Source organism: Pinus tabuliformis, chromosome 4_2 (assembly GCF_031772625.1).
Source record: "Pinus tabuliformis cultivar Carrire ecotype Pingquan chromosome 4_2, CPIR1, whole genome shotgun sequence".
Classification (NCBI taxonomy): domain Eukaryota; kingdom Viridiplantae; phylum Streptophyta; class Pinopsida; order Pinales; family Pinaceae; genus Pinus; species Pinus tabuliformis.
This window is the reverse complement of record NC_142304.1, coordinates 774,380,823-774,403,173: the sequence shown is the minus strand read 5'-3', so window position 1 is coordinate 774,403,173 and position 22,351 is coordinate 774,380,823. Positions and strand designations below refer to the sequence as shown.

At 35.4% G+C, this 22,351-nt stretch overlaps 1 protein-coding gene across 1 annotated transcript in view; it reads right to left on the bottom strand.

Annotated features, from left to right (window-relative positions):
• The window catches only part of LOC149171934 (3-hydroxyisobutyryl-CoA hydrolase-like protein 5), a 227,365-nt gene that overhangs the window by 192,774 nt on the left and 12,240 nt on the right, over nt 1-22,351 (bottom strand). The window contains exons 3-7 of the mRNA XM_089424157.1: nt 4,355-4,438; nt 4,168-4,236; nt 3,997-4,057; nt 3,128-3,201; nt 2,772-2,855 (exon numbers count right to left, since the gene is read on the bottom strand). Of these exons, the coding sequence (XP_089280283.1) occupies nt 2,772-2,855; nt 3,128-3,201; nt 3,997-4,057; nt 4,168-4,236; nt 4,355-4,438 (372 nt within the window). The remainder of the gene's footprint in view (nt 1-2,771; nt 2,856-3,127; nt 3,202-3,996; nt 4,058-4,167; nt 4,237-4,354; nt 4,439-22,351) is intronic.

Genomic DNA, 22,351 nt, shown 5'->3' with positions numbered 1-22,351 from the left:
CTTGCTCCCTCCTCAAACCCTTTCTTTTCTCTTGGGCAATTAAGGTTTCTAGCAAATCGGTTCAATTTTTGGAGGTCGTCCTTATTTTGGAAGCATGATCGAATTTCCTAGAAGGCCATTTTCAAATTTCTCAAATTAATTTTTGGGAGAAGTTGTCTGCATTTGAGACCTATTTTTCTAAGCCGCAAGTCTCTCCTTCCCTTTGAGCAAAAATCCTTTAAGGGTTTTGAAAGGAATTAAATTTTTAACAAGAAATTCAAAATCGGTTTATAGCTTGAGGCTTGGAAAATTTCATATTAAAATATTTGTGGAAGTTGCAGTATTTTTGAGGCCTATTTCTTCTCGGTTGGTTCTCCTCCCTCTTGTACGAATTTCCTTGGACATCTAGCAGTTTGAGCGAGAACCCTTTGCAAGGAAAGAAAATCATTTTTTGTGAAGGAAAATTGATTTTCTTGGGAATTTAGCATTTAATTTGTTGAGCTTACTCCTCTTAGCTACAAGGGTTCCTCCATTCCTCGTGTAGTTTTCTTCCTGGGGCTTTTATGTTAATTGGTTGGAGCGTATTTCATTTAGAGGAAATTAATTTCCTTTGGGAGAAATTTTATCATTACAAGTCTTGTAAAATTACTATAGAAATTTCTCTCATTTGCATCTTAAGGAAGGATATTAAAGATCCACTTTGTAAATCCTCATTAAGATTTATTTTAAAACCCTCTCATATTGTCTAAGGGGGCTCTCTTTGTAATCTTAATAAAAAAAATAAAAAATCTTAGGGGAGCTTGGGATTTATTCCTATGGTATCTCACCTCCTATTTGGAAGGAGGGCATTTTTTGTGGTGATAACTAGCTTTTAGCTTAGTTTATTTTATTTTTACTTTCCTTGTTATCTTAGTCTTTAGATCTAACTTGATTATTTTGGTTCGATTAGTTCCATGTTTATCTCATTTTTATAGTTGCATTAGCATTGATAGATCTAAAATAATTCCAATTTCTTGTTCTCTTTTGACCTAACTTGATCTAATTCGCTTTGTTGGTTTACGCTAATCCCATATTAATCTCATATTTTGCTTCCGAAAGTGCTAATTGCAAATTTGATCATATAAGGGAAATTGTGTTTTTCTAATAATAAAAGATATAAGACATTTCACTTTTTGAAACATTTTTCCAAAATTGTTAAATCTCATTGAAGCATTTGTTATGTTTTAGATCTCATTTGCTTGTGCTTTATTGAGAAGTTCACAATTGTTTCTTTGGGATTTATTGATCATATTAATACCCTAAAACTCATATCCTAAATTGATCAATTGAAAGTGGAATTGTATTTTATTATTGATACATTTAAAACATTTCACTTTTGAAGCATTGTGAATCGTGATTAATCTCATTTGGAGCATTTGTTTAACATTGCATCTCATTTGCACTTTAGATCTAGATTTGTATCTCTAAAATTTACCTTTGAGCATAAGCTTGATTGATAGAAATTTTAGGATAACCTTCCCTAACTTTCATTCAATTTGATAAATTTGAGTTTGGAGCAAAGGTTAAAACACGTGACCTCGCAGTTCTCTTATAGTTGAGCCGTTGTAAAAATGAAGGCACGTGGGTTGTCTTGAAGTCTAAACGGGTATCGTTAATGACAAACTAAGTGTCTCCTCGTCATAGCCTTCTTGCAATTCACCTCAATCCTTACCAAGTTTTGAGAAATTGAGGGGAAGTCTTACCATAGATTAGGCATATAATTAAAATTTGCCAAAACCACTTACATCACACACTCACTAACATTCTCTCATCTTGGCATTAGTTATTGTGTCATTTGGATTGTGAGTCATTTCTTCTTACTCGCAAGCAACTCATTTCTTTGTACTTGTTTATTTTATTGCTCATGTAATTGTCCTTTATTGTCATATCTTGTGTGAGCCTCTCTTTAAAGTACAAGTTTTATCTACTTTGAAATTTTTATTTTCATTTATTGTCAAATTTCTAAATTGCACATTAATCTCTTGTGAGTTTTAATTTACTAACATTTGTCTTGCAGCATTGCCAATCTTGTAACTTGAAAGATCATTTTTATTTTTTCAAGTATGATAACTTTATTTGAGCATTGTTTATAAGACATTGGTCTTTCATCTTTAATTGAATCTATCTTTTGATATCTACATTGTTCATAAACATTTACGCTTGCTAATCAATCTTTAAATCCATATTCAAGTTATATCGAATGGTGATTGCCTTGCCTCTTATCTCCTAAACCTTGTTATCCTTAACAAGTTTTTCCTTTAGTTTTATCCTTGGGGACTACCCCCGTTAGCTTAACTAGGAGAGCTGGGAATAGGTGACAACCCCTTCTCTGAACGTTGCTCCTTAAAGACCACACCTAGTGGGATTGAGGACTTTGCCCACATTGAGGTGTGCATCTTAGGCGACAATAGTACTATCTACTTTTGTTGACTAAAGTACTTACTAATGGTTATGACCATAACAAATTTTATTATATCATAACGATCAAGATTCCATTGAGTCAGTTGCAAAAGGAAGTCTATCGACCCCCAAAGTATGGGGACATGTACAAACAACTCACAATAAGGCAACTAATGATCTCATAGACACAACTGAAAATCTTTGCAACTATGCCAAACTCATGTCATCTTGATGTGCTTACAACTGAAACTATGTCAAACTCACTTTGTCTTGGGTGCTTATAACATCGATGTAATATGTACTATTAGAGTCTAGAAACATCAGATCCTTTGATTGAGGGAAAAATAACTCACAGTTTTTTCTGTGACTACTGAAAACGTTGCTGGAACTGCAAGACTTGCACCTCCTCCTATCGCAATGCCATGAACTATTGAGACCTGGGACATCAAAACAAAATATTATGCATACAATAAACTATTTAGAACCGGGAAAACGAGACATGAAGACCTCCTCGTGTGTGATGTGCTAGAGGGGAGGTAGTGTGCAACCTAGAGAAAAGTCATTGGCATCTCAAATAGGCAGTGAAAACACTAAATCTGTACAAGTTTCTTGTGTGTCTTTGATGCTTATTTGCACTGTTCTCCACAAGCCTTGGAGCACAGGTTTCCAAATTGAGAAAGAAAGCTTTAAAAATGAAAGAAAAGGTTACCTGGGTTTTCTTGTATGTATGAATGTGATATTGAAGCCAATACATCCTATAAACAACCTCAATCCAAGATTCATCTGCAAAAGGAAATTTATTAATTACTATCTTTCTCTCTTTTTCTTGAATCTCTTTTAAACTCATGTCAAATAATATTTTAAAGCATCTATTTGCAACCCCTCTTTCTCATTACAAGCAATAATATAGTACAGTTTCAACTTTAAAGACATGCTCATACAAACGAATATTGCCACAATCTTGCAAGATGGTAAAGGCTGAAGGATATGTGAGCTGAGCAAAACAAAAAAATCTGGCTATGAAAGAAATATCATTATCACAAGAAAATGCTACCAGAACCAAAAAGTGCACACTAGAAGAATCGGAATGAGAGCTTTAAATAAGTATACAACTGGAAATCTAATCAACTTTTCACCTTTCTTTTCTCTTATATAGATAGGAAATCTATGTCACAGATCAACTTGTTTTTCACCTTTATTTTCTCTTATATAGATAGGAAATCTATGTCACAGATCAACTTGTTTGCAAACGCTATAGGTTTCATAGAATGTTTGGGCTACGTTAAAAGAAATTTAGGGTTCTCTCTCTCAGACAAAAAATAAATTCAATTTTTACATTAAAGTTTGTTTACCCGCATCAGCACCTAGAACTAGAAGTGATTAGTGCAGAATGTTCAAAGGAAATAGAACAGTCACCATGGGTAGATTCAAGAACCAGCTACCAACATGATTTGTCAATCAGCTCATTGCAAAGAGAGAGATTATGGCAGCCTTGCCATCTTTAGAAATTATGGACATTGATCAAATAAGATGGATCCTTGACAAAAAAGGTCTTTATTGAAAACAATGTATGCTTACCTGCCCTTCCCTCATAAAACATCCTCAAGTCCCCCCCGGCAGAAAATGCTCGCCCAGTTCCCTGAAGGGGCAAGATCAATATCATTATGGATGCAAATGCTATATTTTACAGTATCTTTCACAAAATTTAACAATGCAGTGATAGCAATCATATCGAGTGGATGGTTTGACCTTGATGATGATGAGTTCAGCACCATTTTCATTCTCCCATTTTTCATATAGCTCAGCTAATCGGGATACCTGACCGTGACCATCACAGGGAAGTAAATACATCTGTAAGGACTACAAGGGCATAAAAATGACATTACCCTTGAAATTATATGAAAATCCAAGTGAAAAGTAAAGGAATCTATCTTACCACTTTTGAAGTAATAATATTCAATTTACGAGGACTGTTAAGTGTGACCACTCGTACATGACCTATTTCTTCATCAAGGACAACCTGCTAGAGTACCATACTTCTTTCATTACCAGCTGGCTATCAACCAAAATATGGAAAAAAACTTGAAGAACAGTTATTAGTGCACAAGAACCTCATTTTTGGTGAAAATTGCACAGAAGATATTATAATAAGACTTAACAAAAAATGTTTGTCTGCCACATCTTCCAATCCATTCTTCTGAACTGTAAGAAATAGTTCAATACAGACATGAACACTTAAAAATATATGTACCACATACAATTGCGTACTTAACAATAATTATACCACTCATCATAATCAGTTTACAAGAAATATCTGCACAAAAGAAAAAAAATTGAAAACATCGAAAGTATCATGAAGTAAACGTTAGAATCTATAATTATGTCCTAGTAGCGCTGCGGAAGAGTAACAGTACATATGATGATGAATCATATCCTCTTCCTCAGCGCTCAGCGTTGCTGGGACAGAAATAAAATCCAGTGTTACGCGGAGATACACTCCCCATGCTTTGGGGGCCAGGAAGGGCAACTGGTGAAATGTTTCACCACACCCCCTTCTTGCAGAATTCCATGAAACATTTTGACAGTGTGCAGAGTCCATGTGGCAGAAAAATAGGTTTGTGGTATCTAGGGTCTCACCCTCACATCTCACATTTTAAATGAAAAAACATAATAAAAAGCTGACAAACGTAATTCACTTAAAGCCTCTACATATATTTCAGGATCTTTAACATTTACACTCCATTTGGAATTTCTCTTTGAGTTGTGTCGCTAATATCTATCTTCTCTTCTCTTCTTTCTTTTCTTTTGTTTTTTAAATTTAGAGATGGCCTCCCCATGTTAATGACCTTAATACCCCTCATTCATGATGATGGTCTCTAAGATTTGCAAGGTGTCTTCGCATGCCCCAAAATGCATTTCTCCATTTCCAGGTCTCCACTTCTTAGAAACTTGGTGGAACATTAATAAAATCAAAATAACATTTGACTCTTTAGCATCTCTGATCAGCAGATATCCTTTAGCAAGCAATTGCATACATTCCACTTCTAGCCATACACTACAAAAAGATTGAAATGTATTGATCTAATCAGCAAAAATGTAATCGCATATTAGTCTCCAAATAGTGAACTATGTAATTACTCTTAGGCAGTGCCAAGTTCCTGAGAAAGCATTAAAAAGTAGGCGGAAAGAGTCTCCAAATAGTGCAGCTGACTAGTGAACCTTCCCCTGAAACAAGGTTCAATGCTGACCCTAGATATACTACCAACAATCCTTAGCAAATTTGTACTCCTAAAGAATGTACATCACTATCACAGCCACGAACCAAGCAAAGTTTTATGTGCCCGCTTTGGGCTAGACAAGATTTTTCTTTTTTCAAAGGAACCAACAGATATGTATTAATCTATTGAAATTGCATCCAAATGGATGCTAGAAAAGTACAAAATTTAAGAGTTGTCTTCAGAGGGGCCATACTTAGATAGTAGGCTCCAAGATTCCATCTAACCTTGTAAGAGTGATAGACTGTGAAATTCAACAGAAAGTCTTGTAGTACAGAGCTGGACATATACTCCTAACACATAAATACAAAAGTAGAACATTTACTAAAAACCTATAGAGGGAGGAGAGCCGGTAAGTTCAGGGTGAGTAGAGGAGCCTTTTGGAACAGCTGCTTTGAGGTATGGGAGTATAGCATTCGCTTTAATCATAGAAGAAGAGCTCAAATTGCTAGAATAGTGACATCCCGAAGAGCATTGTTGTCACCCAATGATAATATCAGAGAGCAAGCCACTGACAACATCAATCTCATGTTGGATTTGTCAAATAAACTCCCTATGTTGAATCATGATTTCCATCATTGTATCTAGCCCAACTTCCAAGCTGACAAAGTGAATATGCATGAATTAAGAGGAGGAAAGGTTGTGCACAATTTCATCATCCAACTAAGTGAGAATGAGTTTGACTACAAGAAGGTTTCACAGAGCTATATTGATGATGCAAGCCAGAAGGGACCAATTCTGTTGAGAGAGGGAAATAAGAAACTAGGAGGGCACAAGAAAGAAGGCATGCATGTCTGGCGACTGAGGAAAATACCACTTGTTGTCACATAGAATGTCTAGGCACCATGACAACGGCTCAGATCGGGGGCTATCACCCTGATCCCCAATCTCTCTGTTTAAGTTGTCTCCCAATAGCAGGCTAAGGGGGGTAGACCCTACGGAAATGGAATGAAGGAGAACTAGTTGGAAACCAACCAATTCGGGAGACACAGTCAAGCGACCCAAACAGGAAACCAACCGAAATGTCCAAGTGCTAAATGTGCAGATAGAGAAGATGAAAGGATTAGTGAGAGGAAAAAGATAAGGCGATGAAAAGATGAAGAGATGAAATGGCACCAGGAAATGTTGTGCCGCTTGACGGACTAATGAATGACGGAAAAGATAAGATGATTAGAAAAATGTCATGAGGACCAAGGACAAAAAAACTCTATCCCCGACAACGGCACCAAAAAATGATGGATACCAAGGACTCAGGGAGGGTTTCTTGTCTGAGGATTAATGGATGAATAAGTGGAGTCGCCACCCAAACAGGAAACCAACTGAAATGTCCAGGTGCTAAATGTGTAGATAGAGAACATGAAAGGATTAGTGAGAGGAAAAAGATAAGGCGATGAGAAGATGAAGAGATGAAATGGCGCCAAGAAACGTTGTGTTGCTTGACAGGCTAATGAATGGCGGAAAAGATAAGATGATTAGAAAAATGTCGTGAGGACCAAGGACAGAAAAAACTCTATCCCCGACAACGACGCCAAAAAATGATGGATATCAGGGATAGATTTTTGTCTAAGGATTAATGGATGAATAAGTGGAGTCACCGCCCAAACAGGAAACCAACCAAAATGTCCAGGTGCTAAATGTGCAGATAGAGAAGATGAAAGGATTAGTGAGAGGAAAAAGATAAGGCAATGAAAAGATGAAGAGATGAAATGGCGCCAGGAAATGTTGTGCCACTTGACGGGCTAATGAATGGCAGAAAAGATAAGATGATTAGAAAAATGTCGTGAGGAACAAGGACAGAAAAAACTTTATCCCCAGCAACGACGCCAAAAAATGTTGTCGCACAGAATGTCTAGGCACCACACCAACGGCTCAGATCAAGGGCTACCACCCTAATCCCTAATTTCTCCGTTCAAGTTGTCTCCCAATAGCAGGCTAAGGGGGGTAGACCCTACGGAAATGAAATGAAGGAGAACTAGTTGGACACCAACCAATTCGGGAGACACAGTCAAGTGACCAAGTACTTGTTTTATATTTAGCAAGACTTACAAGATTTTATTAGATTTAGATGATTGATACCAGTGCCTTATGGAGTCAAGTTTCAACAATCTTGCTAGGAAATTTAGGACCAAGTAATTGATTAGCAACTGTTGCTTGGATGAATAACTATCTTATATGAAATGCAGATTCTAAAACTAATGTGAGATGTAGGACTCTTGGTTAATTTTAGTTAAATGCCTATCTAAGTTTTAACCCTTCAATCCTTTCTATATTGAACCTGATTTCGTCGTAAATGGCAGAGAGAAGATAAATTGAAGCACACTAAGGTGTGCTTAACGATACCTCTCTTGAAAATCTAACATACCCGATGCCTCTGGCGCTGCAGAGAGTGATGGCTCTGACGACTACAAGGTCACTGTTTTAAGTACTATTAAAAGCAGTCTTCTCAAGCAAAGATGGATGGGTACCTATCGTTCTATCGACCAAGCTTATGCTTGGAAGTAAATTTTAATTATGCAGAACTAACTTAATATGCAAATGCACGAGATGATTAGAAGATGAGATGAAGTTAGATTCAAGGATTAAAAGCGCTTATGCCATGATTGATCGAGGTGGATATTGGTGGCCACCCGCCAATTCCACTTGGACCCCCACCATTGTTTCTTTCAGTTTTTCAGTTTCCTTAATTGTAGCACAGTTTACTATTTTTAGCAGTTTTTTGGGTCCTAAACTTCCGGAGCCGTTTTGATGCCCTAAACGACTTTTTTTAGGCAATCTACAACCGGTGATTTTATAACAAAATCGTCTTTTCCATCGTAATCCTCGGAGAGATATTTCCAATGGGGTATCATGCGCGTCAAACGGAGATAATATGACCAAGTCACGACCCCAGGAAGTTGGTTGTCCAACTAACCCCAACAGGGCCCACAAACTCATGGTGCTACATCTCCTCAAGTTAGGGTTTTGGTTATTTAGGGTTTGCTCTTATTGTTCAATAATAAAAAGGCCCTTAAGCCTCATTGTAACGTAATTCAGAGGCATGTAGCTGCCACATCTCTTCTCAAAGATAAGCTACCATCGCCCGAGCTAGTTCATTTCCATTTCTGTTTGTAAGCATATTTCAGTATTTTACATTAATGAAATGAAGTATTATTTCTGCCGCATCTCTGTATTTATGGTTATATCTATAATTTGTTGCGTTCCTGTTTAAATCCGGATCAACGATCTACTTTAGAGTTATATATCAAAGCCCTTAATTGCCAAAATGAATATTCACTTTACTAGACTAAAAAATAAATTTCTCAGCAATATACTTAAAATATCACAATGTAATGCCCAATTAAATCACAAGCCTATCACTTCAATTTATCTAAATTCTTTCCAATGCCGTTATAGCTCAAAGAGAACAAAATTTTCTTCTTAAACCTTCAAGATAAATGCCAATTATATAGATGCTCAACTACTCAATTTTAGGAAACAAAGGATATGCAATTTATCACAATTCCATGAAAGAGTACTTAATAATTACTTGAAAATTTTCTCAAAATTTAAATATGAAATATATATCCAATAATTCAAGTAATTAAACCACGTTTAAAATTAATTAAATAATGAACCATCTAAAAAAAATGTTCAAAACCCTTAGCATGCAAAATACTTTAGCAATTAAATTCCGAAAATTAATTACCATGAAGAACCATGAAATTCAAACGCTAGGCACTTCAAACAATTCTAGATTTAAAATAAATTCCTTAAATGCTTCAATCCAGAAAAAAAAATCTCTTATTTTTCTATAGTCAAACTTTAGAGATGATTTAAAAAATATTTAAATGTGTCTTGACTATAGAGAAATTTAAAAAAAAAAAATTAACACCACAAAATTTCCCCTTAAAAAGTTTAAAGTCCCAAACTCTTAACACAAAAACCCCAAAAAGGAACTTTAGATAAAAAAAAAGTATATTATTCCTTTGGGAAATTCAATGTGATAAAGTTCATGAATGAAGGAAAATTTTAATGTGGCAAATCAAAAGACTTAATTAAACTTTTAATGGGCCAAAGGCCACATAAAAAATTTAATTCGAAACCTTGAAAACATCAAAGCCACAATTAAAATTTGATTTTATTTTTATTTTATTTTGTTTTAAACAACAACAAAAACAACAAAAATGAAAAGCAATCTTTAAAAAAAAATCGATTTTTTTATGAGACTTAACCCTAAACAAAACAAAGAATAAAGTGAAGAGAAATGAAATTGTGAAGGAGGGAGCTCAGGCAACCGGCGGAGGAGATGAGAAGTAGATAGCAAGGAATGGAGGGTCGCGGAGGGAGAGTTTGCAGATTGAAGAGCAGCGAGGGATGCGATGTGAGAGCCGATGCGCACGAAAGGATGGAGGAGCTTGTTTTTTTTTCCTTTTTGAGGGCAGGTTTCGAGGAGAAGGGAGGAAGTGTTCATGAGGACACAGGCAGAGAAGGAAAGCAAGGAGCAAACAGGAGAAAGGAACGACAAGAGAGCAGCGACAGGGGAGGAACCAGCGAGTTCGAGGGATGCAGAGGGAAGGTCGAGGAATAGCGGAAGGGAAACTCACGCAAAGAAGGGGTCGCGGATGGAGGATGAGGGAATGAGGAGGCCGCAGGGAAGAAGAAAAACGTAGCAGTAGGAGGAGGGAAGAAAATCGAATTTTTGCAGAGAGAGGAGAAAAACACAGCAAAAAAGAAGAGTGATTTTTGAAGGACTTCGAGGTAGCAAATGGTAGCCCAGGTTCCTCAAAACAAAACCCAGAAAATTAAATTTCAAACCAATATATTTCTACTTTAAAATTTTGTTCTCAGAAAAACCTCAGATCTGAATTTGAAACCTTCGGAATGAAAATAATTTTGAATAATTTGTCCCTGCGAAAATGATATTGAGGCCAGACCTTGCCCTCCAGGGTCTAGATCTGACTTCAAATTAAATTTTTCCTTCATATCCACACCTACAAAACGAAAAAAAAAATACTCAGATCCCAAATATACAAAAATGAATAAAATCCCTGAAACCCAAGTGATAAAAATTTCAAATCTTTACAAGATATTTTCAGATCTATGCACAAAATTTGCAAATCTATCAGATCTAAGGAGTATGAGTCCAACTCCGCTCTCAAATCTGATAATCTAAGGCTCTTACTAGCTATATCTATCAATTTTTCCACCAAATATTTAAAAGATTTTGAATTTTTTGAGAGGTACTAGCCCAAAAACAGCCTATATATATATATATATATATATATATATATATAATCATTAGATAAATCCTAGGGCTTATATGAGGTAGGCTCTTTAGAAAATATGTGTTGAGAGTTGGTTGGTCCAATCGAGGACTATCCCCAAACGCCCAAACACTCAATGAGAACTTGAGAGATCTTCTGCAAACACTAGATCAACCATCAAACCAAGTAGAGAAATAGAACAACAATAAAATTTTGAAGAAATCGAGATACATGCTACTTCGATCAAAATTAAAAATGTTACCTTAGATCCAACAAACAGAATAAGATACCTGTATTCAAATTATTCTAAGAGAGCTATTGATTGATAGTTTTCACATAATATTAAGCAAAAACTAAAACAATGTTACCATAAATTCATGAAAATGAACACCACTGCAAGTTGAAACCCCAAAGACTTTTGCATTCATTCCAAAAAAAAGTATACAAGAGAGCTTGAGAGCTTAGTACACGATTCAAAGATTGGATGAAAAGATAGACTGACACCGACCTCTGATTTATAGATAAAATCTCCAATGGCTACTTGGCTTGATCCCTATCAAATTAATCTTGACCATTCATAAGGATTTAATTAATCTTTAATCATCGTCATCGAAATTATTTAGTTTTTGAGGAAAAATCGAAATTTTTTATTTAATTGAATTTTAATTAACTCTTAATTTCCTCAAAAATTTGACTTTGACTTAACAACCAAGGGTCCAAAATTTCTTGATTTCCTCAGTATTACTTTGGTCGGAGACCTCCAAAAATTAACTTCTTTAAAACCCACGAATTTCACCCTTGGAGAATTTAATTTTACCGAGGACACAAAATTAATTAAATTTTTGGCTTAGGATTTTAATTTAATTTTGCCATAAAATTTAATTAATTCCATGAGTATGAAATTTCTATATTTCTATGCAATTGCACACATTCCTTTTCCAACCATACATTAAAAAAAGGTTGAAACGAATTGATCTGATGAGCAAAAATGTAATTGCATCTTAGTCTCCAAATAGTGAACAATGCAATTACTCTTGGGCAATGCCAAGTTCCTGAGAAAGCATAAAGCAATAGATGGAAAGAATCTTCAAAAAGTGCAGCTCACTAGTGAACCTTCCCCTGAAACAAGGTTCAATGCTGACCCTAGATATATTTCCAACAATACTTAGCAAATTTGTAATCTCGAGTCCCAAAGAATGTGCTTCACTATCACAATCACAAAGCAAGCAAATATTTATGTTCCTGCCAAGGGCCAGACAAGCTTATTTTTTACACGGGAACCAATAGATTTGTATTAATCTAGCAAAATCACATCTAGATGGATGCTACAAAAGTTAAGAGTTGTCTTCAGAGGGGCCATAGTCATACTCAGATAGAAGCCTCCAAGATTCTATCTAACCTCTATGGGAGTGATAGACTATGAAATTCAACAAAAAATCTTGTAGTATAGAGTTGGAGATATACTCCTAACACGTAAATACAAAATTTGAACATTTACTAAAAACCTATAGAGGGAGGAGAGCCAAAAAGTTTAGAGTGAGTACAGGAGCCTTTTGCAGTAGATGCTTTGAGGTTTGGGAGGATAGCATTCGCTTTAGTTGGAGAAGAAGAGCTTGAATTGATAGAGGAGTGACATCCCAAAGAGGCTTGTTGTCACCCAATGCTAATATCAAATAGGAAATTGCAAACAACATCAATCTCATCTTGGATTTGTCAAATAAAATCCATGTGTTGAATCATGATTTCCACCATTGTATCTAGCCAAACTTCCAAGTTGACAAAGCGAATATGCATGGATTAAGCAGAGGAAAGGATGTCCACAATTTCATCCTCCAACTGAGTTAGAACAGACTTGATTGTAGGGAGGCTTCACAAAGCCATACCAATGATGCAAATCAGAAGGGCCCAATTTTGCTGAGAGAGGGAAATAGCAAAATCTAGAGGGCATAGGAATGCAGGCATGCAAGGGTGGTGACCAAGGAGAATGTTGTTAATATAGAGACCTCGAGAAAGATTTTTGTTAATTTTGCATCTCAGGGACAAATTCCTTTCATTGGATAACCTTCCTCATCAAGAAAGGCCCCTCCTAGCCCTTGGAAGAATTTAATTTGGAAACCCACATGTTCACAAAAGGACAGGTCGACCCTAAGAAGAATCTGGACACCCTTGGAAGCCTATAAATATAAGTCAAGTGACCCTCATTTGGAGATCATCATCAAGCATCTTCATCTTCTCTTTTCTTTGATTTGGCTCGCACATGTTTGAAGAGGTTCGCAAAGATTGTTTCATACAAGTCCAAAATTGCAGGGTCTGAAGCTCGCACGTGTGATTTAGGGTTTTGATTTGCAGTTGCAAGGTTTCCACAAGGAATTTTCGGTTGCAACCGCAGGCATGCAGGCTCATCCATGTGGTTGGAACATTTCAACAGCACGCACGTACACTCTCTCCGTACGGCTAGAAACTAGGGTTTCATTTTGACGGTTGACCACAATTGATCGTAGGATGGAAAGTTATCTCTAATCAGTATTTTTTCTGAGCTCATATTTCTGAACATTGTTGGGTTGTTTTGCTGGATAGATTTGTGATTGAAGATCTGAATCATTGTACTCTCTCTTGCTGAACATTTTATAACAATCTAATAAGAAGAAAAATTTGAAAGGGCTTTCCCCCTTGTGGGGTTTTTCCATGGTCTTTGACCAAACATAGTGTCTCTTATTTGTCGCTTGTTGTTAACTGCATTCATTGTTCTATCTACAATTGCTATTAATCATTGGAAGATTAAATTGTTTTGAAAGATTGCTAAATAAAGATAAGAATTGGGCAAAAGTGATTGTAACAGCATAGAAAAGTGGTAAAATTAACATGGTATCAGAGCTTCGGTGAAGAGAAGCCCAAAGAGACAAGGATCAAAGAGCAGTCACTCTTGGAAACAACTAAAGAAGCCTATTAGGGTTTGGTCAAGATGTCTACCTCCTTCAAGGAAAATGAGAAGTTGGGTGATTCATCAAATTTTGTCGCTTGGAAGATTAGGTTGGAAATCATAATTGAAGGCAACGATGCCTTGGAATTCATTCAAGGAAAAGTACCTAAGGAATTCATTAGAGTGGCAGAGCTCTCCTTTCTCTTTCCAAAGCACATTGTTAATGCTTGAACCGGAAATCTGCATGAACACGTTATAATAGGAGATTTTCAGGTTGTAGTATCTTCGTCCTTCCAACAAATATCCCAGTAAATCCACACGAGTGAGAGAGACAAACCCAGAAACTTTGATCTTCCTTCTTCCAGCAACTTTCCTCCTCCTTCTGCAACTTCGCGCTTTTCTTGCTCTTCTTCTTGGATATCGAACTTGTGTGTGAGTGAGTGCTCCAAATGAATTCGAATTGCTTGTATATATAGGCTTCCAGTGAGGACGAATTACCTAGTTTGAGGTCGACTTTCTCTCCTTGAGGTTGACTTGGTGTGGAGATGACAAATAGCTTATTTGACTCAATAATAAATCTTTTACATGATTCAAAAGCCCAAGAAGTGTCTCTTTAAATGGACAATGACTCTAATGACTCAGAATAAATGTTAGAAGTCTTCAATGGGGACTTTGACCTAAAACATGATGACCCAAGCATGAAACCTATGCTTTAATAAGTCATATTAATAATAATAAAATTTTATTTTTCTTTCTTTTGATAAATACATTTCATTATGACTCAAATACAATTTATGAAGATCGAGCCTAGTTACATTCTTCAACGAAAAGGAAACTGAAGGAAATCGGGTTAACACATATAAGGTTAATCCATCACCCTTAACAGAACAAATGCAAACTGAAGAGAAGCATGTCACGAATATCTTGGATACTTCATCTGAAAATTTTCAAGATCAAGCAGAATGTTCTACATCATCAACATCACAGCCCACCACAAAGAAAAGTATGAAGCAAAAGAGAAAAAGAAAGAAGCTTGATAAATTTGATGTCCATATACAACACAACATTGGGATAAGTCAGAGTCCTAAAATGATTAGGATTGCACATGGCACATCAAAGAAACAACCTATGGATTTGCCAAAGAGCAGGCAGATGCTCAAGAAGGACTTCATTGAACACATCTGATGCCATAGGGCATCCTCTGTATTGTATTTCTAACCCTACTCCTTGTTATTTCTGTTGTTAGAGTAGTTTTCATTTCAACATTTTGTTTCATAGATTAAGTTTCATTTCTGTCTTTAGATTAGATTTACATTTCATGTTAGTAGAATAGTTTTTGTTATGGAACTTCTATTTCATGAACTTAAATGTTATATGATGATTTTTGGATTATATTTGGATGGCCGCTACTTATATGATTTCGTGTGTTGCTTGGACGCAGATTCTGGATTCTCACATTCCTTCAATGAAACAACGTGTCCCCAAGTAGAGCCAGATGTTGACCACTCTGTGTCAACTACCCTATAGCAATACACATTTTTACAAAGGAATTCCGTCATGTTCGAGCATTCAGATATTCAAGATTCATCGTCATCATTCGTTAACCTATCAGAGTTGTAAACCCAAATTCTACAAGTTTATTGTAAATGATGCTAGTATGACCGTTTAATTATGTAACAACACCTAGGTAAACCTTTGATTTTGGCAAAGAATTTCATCATAAGAAGTTTTTTAACCTCACTGAATTATGTGTGTTTCTAAACCAGTGTTGCGGGGGAGCGCCTCCCCCCCCCTCGCTCCCGCTCCCAATCCGCGCTCCGGGCGGGAGCGACTCGGGAGCGGGTCGGGAGCGCGCTCCCTAAAAAAAATTTCGCTCCCTGCCTTTTCGGGAGCGTTTTCGGGAGCGTTTTGCCTTTTTTGCATTTTTTTTTTTGTAGTAATGTTCGAAATGCAATTTTTTTTGAAAGAAACAAATAGTTTTTGAGTGGGGCAGCTTAATGATCAAGTGTAGGCCCTAGTATGGATATGCTATTCATGGTAATGTTAAATTCTTAAAGTAAAAGTGATATTTTCTTTAATTTTCATTTTCATCCTTTTACTTAAATTTTTAACATTACCATGAAATGACTCAGGATGTTTGAGAGTGGTTTCGTCCTCATTGGATTTCATATGGAGAAAGTAGAATTTTAGATTTCATTCAAAATCCAGCAGACTTATCAGTTTTTCAGGATTTCAGGATTGGGGGATTGCAATTTTTCCATTGAATTTTGTCATGTATTAGGGTATGGAATTTGTATATAATCAACAGTACCAATCCCTTTATGTACCTTGATGTTAGTGACATTGGTTGTCGAACTCCTCTATCATGACCCTTCTAAAAATGTACGCATCACTCAAACAAAATCTTGACTTGACATGCTATGCTTTTTCTATCTTATGTTAATGCTTAGAGGGTGATATTAATGACAAAGATCCCTATACAGATACAAAGGTAATGACAAAGATACCTCTGGATATTAATGCTTGGAGGGTGATATTAATGACAAAGATCCTGATTTTGCAACAAGACTAAAAAATTAGACATTTCTCGTGGTGGCAAGAGGCCCAAGCATAAGAAATAAATAATAGATTTACTTCTCTTTTCTAGTTTCTAGTAGCTTTTATAACTATTGACTCTTTCATATTTATTATGATATTTTTTTAAACAATATATCTCAATTATAACTCATTAGTAATGAATTATGAATATGATGCTTCATGAAAGTTGAAAGTTGTTTCATTTCATTTCATTTTATAACATTTCATTTCATGTTAGATATTATTTGTTGTAATGGTTACACTTAGCTTACAAGTACAACTTTGGTGATCAATGATGATAAATGTTATATATTGAATTTTGAAAGCTTGAAACTTTAAGATTGATGAATCATGAAACTCAATATGTTGTATGTTACTATGTTACTAACTTGCGGACGTGGTTGATGAAGATTATAACTTCTAGATGATTGTTGTTATATGGTTCAATCTATGCTTTTTTATGTTTTTTATATCTAATTCATCATTCTACATGTTTTTGTTGACATATATGTATCAAAAATTAAAAAATATAAAAAATATATATATTTTTGAAAAATCGCTCCGGGATTCGCTCCCAAACCGGGAGCTTCTGAAAATGGTCGCTCCCGCTCCCGTTTTCGCTCCCGCTCCCCGCTCCCGCTCCCGCTCCCAAGTAACATGGTTCTAAACGCAGATAATCGGCAAAGTTTTTCTTCCACCTTAAACTCCAAAGCTAGGGTGGAATTCGTTGAGAAGGTCTTAGGTGAGTCCTAGTGTTATATCAAGTCTTTTGTAAAAGTGTGTTTGGGAATAATTTAAGCACATTTGGCTAAATTATTTTATTACAAACATACTTGGTCTAACTCTATACTAGATCATATCGTGTCACAAAATTGAGCAAATTATTAAGGGTCTATGTCTAAAGGTGTTTTTTCCCTTTCAAAGGTTGAATTAATTGTAATATCTTGATGTAAAAATATTTTGGTGCATGGTCCCTCATATTTAGACAGCATGGCCAAAATATTTAAAAGTGGAAAAAATAATTAATACCCCTTAGTGCCAATTAAACAATTTTTTTTGCTAAATTAAATTAAAATCCTAAGCCATAAAATTAATTAATTTTGAGTAAAAAAATAATTATTTTATTTTTGGTTTTCTGGCAAAAAAAGGGCAAAAATATTAGCCAGAAAATGTCAAAAAATTAAAATTGAGAGAAAATAAAATTATCTCCAAATGGAAAAATGAATTTTGAAGAAAGTGGTCATTTCCAAGGAAGAATTAAATTGAAAAACCCAATTCCAATGCGAAAAAATCACAAGAAATTCTTTGGGCTCAAAAAATAATTATTTTTCAAGAAAATTATATTTTTTGAGTCCAATTAATTGAAGAAAATTCGTGGGTCCAAAAGAAGTCCAATTTTCAAGGTCCTTTATCAAGGAAAAAATCAGTTTTTTTAAATTGAGCTTATGGACCAAGGTGATTAAGTCAAAAATGATTTTTTGAGGAAAAAAGGTCAAAATAATATTTTTTGGGCCAGGAAAAAAAGAAATTATTATGGAATTCAAATTTCTTCATCAAGATCAAGGGACGAGATTTATTTTTCGCAAAGATCAAGCACCAAGTAGTTGTTATTATCTAGGATCAAGTCAAAAATGTGCAACTTATTGGACCTAGTCGTTTTCCACTAGCAGGGGAATCTAGATCCCTCTATTTTCTATATAAGAAAGCTATTTGCTCCTCATTTGACACCGAAAATTTCGTAAGGAAGCTCTCACTAAAGCTTTGCCGCTTTAATATTTTTCTGGAAATAATAAAGAAGTCTTTGGGGTTTATTTATGGTAGTGTTCATCTTCTGCTTCTTGTGGTAATATTTTTTTGAATCATTTATTGAATACTCTACTGAATAAATTTTATGAAATATTATTTCTTTAGCCATTTGTTGGATCAACTATTTACACATGTATCTTGTATTAGTTGATGGGTTTTAGAGAAACATTTTAATTTGATTTATCTAGCAGGTATCTCTAGATTTCGAAGGTTATTTTGTTATCAATGTCTCTATTGATCTAATAATTTGATTTTAAGTGTGTAGAGACTCCAGGTATTCAGATCTTGGGTGTGAGGGGAAGTCTTCAGTTAGACTAACCCACCCACTCTCAAGTCAGGAAAACTCAAGAGCCCATCTAATTAAATTTCATGGCTTATCTAACGATTTGATTTGCAGGGATTTAGGCTATTGCTCGCCATAAAAATGTATTTCCATCATCTATTTGAATTATGTTTGTGCATGTCGAATAGATCTGCTAATATAGAGCTTATTTTTTTATCGATCAAGGAGCAGAGTTATACTCATACTCCTTTGATCCAATAGATTTGTAAATTTGTATATAATTTTTGTATATATCTACTAACCCTTTTTGTCCTTTTGTGTATAAATTTTATTTTATTGCATATGTACTTTTTTTTCCCTTTCAATTTGCAGATCTGAAAACAAAGTTAAGGCTTAGTCATTAGTTTGTCTGTCTTCATCATTTGGTGACTAACATACATGCTATTAAAGTCTAATTTGAATCTACATTATATTTTGCCTTGCATTCAGTGTTTGAATTGGTTATTGAATTCTGGTATGATTGCTCACATTTTGTGAAAGATTTGGAGACTGATTAAGGACCGATACATACTTAAAAAGAGGCTGCAGCAGTTGAGCTTTGAAGTGCCATATCTAAGGCAGATTCACAGTCCTAAATTGCTTCACTGGAATCTTGTGGACTTGTGACAATTCTGATCTAACTTACTCCAACAATAGCTACAGCAGTCAGATTTTCTATTGACAGTGGGCTGATCCGATTAATTGTGATATATCTTGAGGTCTAGTACATTTCTAAGGCAGATCATTGTGTATCCTTGTGCACTAGAAGTGTATTGAATTTATAGTGGTTGCTCTCGTGTCTCGCCAAAGCATTGAGGATAGCCTTGTTTTCTTAGATTACTAACTATCTTTGTCTCCTCTCTTAACAATATTGCATTCCATTACATAGTTGCTTCTCTAATTGCATTTTTTGCATTGCATGGTTTGGTTAGTGTTGCATTTCATCATTTTAAATCACTGTTAGCAATCTCTGAATAATTATGTTTGCATACCTTCAAGTTTTCTCTGGTTCCTAATTGCTATCTGGTGAAATAAACAATTTTGAGCTGGAAACCAAAGGCATATCCATTGGCATATCATCGGAAAAACTTTGTTTCAAGTGACATTTCATAAGTTGCAGACATTTGGCTATAAGTATTTTAAATAAAAGCAACCAAAATCTAATTCCTAACTCACATGCTCTAAAAGAATGCTGTTTGATCTAGTTTCACTCGGTTATAATTGATTGATCTAAGTAAGTGATTCTCTTTTCATTAGCAATCTCATTCGCTATCCATTAGTGTTTATTTGGCTAAAGGATCTTTGCTTATTTCAGTTGTCTAAGTAAGTAAAGAATACTATAAGAACACTTTGATTCTAAGGCATTGTGAGATCTTGCTTTAACATTCTCTAACTACCATTATTTCATTGAGTATTCCTTGTTGCTTCATTAATTGTAATCATTGTGTCAGCTAATCATCTTTTGCTCATAAGTATATCATAAGCGAATTAGCTCTTTATCTTGTTGAGACATCTTGATATTATTGTCATCTCAATGAAGCGATTGCATTTTTGCATCTTGCATCTCAATTGCATCCTTAAACTTTACCTCCAAGCCTAATCTTGGTTGAAAGAAAATTAGGACCACCTTTCTTTTGTAGTTTGCAAAGGATAGACCATTTTTAGTGGTTAACACGGTGACCTTGCAGTCATCAAAGCCACAGTCTTTGCAACGTCAAAGGCATCAGGTGGTTAGATCTCAAGGGAAGGGATTGTTAATCAAGTCATAGCTTGCTTCCCCTTACTTTCTCTCCACAACTTACTCTAGAGACTAGCCTCAAAACAGCTAGGAGGAAAGATTCATCTAGACTAAGCATCTTAATTAAAATCAACCAAGATTTTGAATTTCACATTAGCTTAGATCTTGCATTCGTTCCTTGTTGATCATTGGTGATTGGAATTGTGGGCTAAATTTATAATTTGCAAATTTATTGGTTCATTGCTCATATATCTGGTTATCTTGGTCTTTAAATTTCTGTTCTAACTCTTCTTGCAACATTGTTGTTATTGCAACTTTGAGGACCTATTTCTTGCAAGTCTCTAAATTTCCATTGAGCATTGTAAAGGGACTGGTCTGTTACATTTTGAATATGCCTTATTGATCCTAGTTGCATTTATCTTAATATACATTGTTCATAAACTCTCACATTTGCTTTAATTAATAATCAAGTTACATTAATAATAATTGTCTTGCCCTTAATCTCCTAGGACTTCTTGTTCCAATGAGTCTTCTCTTTCATCATTACCTTTAGGGACTACCCCCTTGACTTAGCTAGGAAAGTTTAAACAGAGTGAATAGGGATTTAGAGTGACAACCCTTGTTCTGAGCATTGCGCCTTAGGTGTACACTTCAGGCGACAATACTTACCTGAAGCTTCCAACTTGTTCCTCTTTTCTTTTGGCACATGGAAGTAGACAGGGCAGCCAAAGATCCTCAAGTTTCCAGCCTCAGGTTTTTCACCTGAGAGGACTTCTTTCGGAGTCTTGTTGTTTAGGGCACAGTGAGGAGATCTATTTTGAACATAGACAGTTGAGTTAGCAGCGTCTCCCCATAGAAACTTTGGTAGTATCTGATCATGCAACATAGCTTTGTCTGCTTCCATGATACTTCTATTCTTTCTCTCAGCCACACCATTTTGTTTTGGGTTATATGGTACTAAGGTCTCTTTCTTGATTCCAACTTCTTTGCAAAAGTCAATGAAATCATTTGAAGTGAACTCTCCTCCATTGTCAGATCTGAAGATTTTGATTTGTTTTCCAGTTTGTTTTTCTACCAAAGCTTTGTAATCTTTAAACATGTTAAATGCTTGACTTTTATTTTTCAAAAAATAGATCCATGTCTTGCGAGAAAAATCATCCACAAAGATTATATAATACAAGTAGCCACCAAGAGAAGTTATAGGCATTGGTCCACATAAATCAAAATGTACAAGATGAAGTACCTGACTGGTTCTACTTTTGCTCGAAGGGAATGGTCCCTTTACTTGCTTCCCACTAGCGCACCCTTGGCAAACTCCATCATGATCAGATCTAATCTTCGGCATTCCGAAAACCATCTTTCTCACATGAGGTAATGCTTTATAGTGCAAATGAGTGAACCTTCGATGCCAAAGTTCACTTTGATGATTGTTGTCATGGATCAATGCATGAATAGGTCTTCCATTGACTTTATATGAACCTTCACATCTCTCATATTGGATCTCATCGGCCAAGAGAGAACTTTACCATTTATGAAAGCAACTTTCATTCCTTTATCTTCTAAAGAAAAAATAGAAATAAGATTCTTTTTCAGACCAAGTACATACAAAACTTCTTGAAGAGATAAGGTTTTACCATGATCTAGATGGAAGGAAACAAAACCAAATCCCTTTATAGGATATGTAGAGTTGTCTCCAAGAATGATTTTCAAATCGGTCTCCCTCTCAACCAGATTAGAGAGCACTTCTTTATAGCCAGTAAAGTGCCTTGAGGCACCACTATCAACCAACTAGCTGTCACAAGAATCTACAGGAGAGGAACTAGAAAGAGCAAAAATAAGAAAGTATTATGATTGTATTTCGGCTGCACTATTATCATACCTTGGGTTCCTTGAAGAAAGGAAACTCTCTTTACAAGTAGGAGCTTCTCTTCTTCTATAATTAGATTTGTTGGAACAATTGTTGAAGTTGGATCTTGGTGCTCTTCTGTTTTCTGGACAATCACCGGCATAATGGTCATTCTTATGGCAATTGTAGCATTGGACTTTTGATAA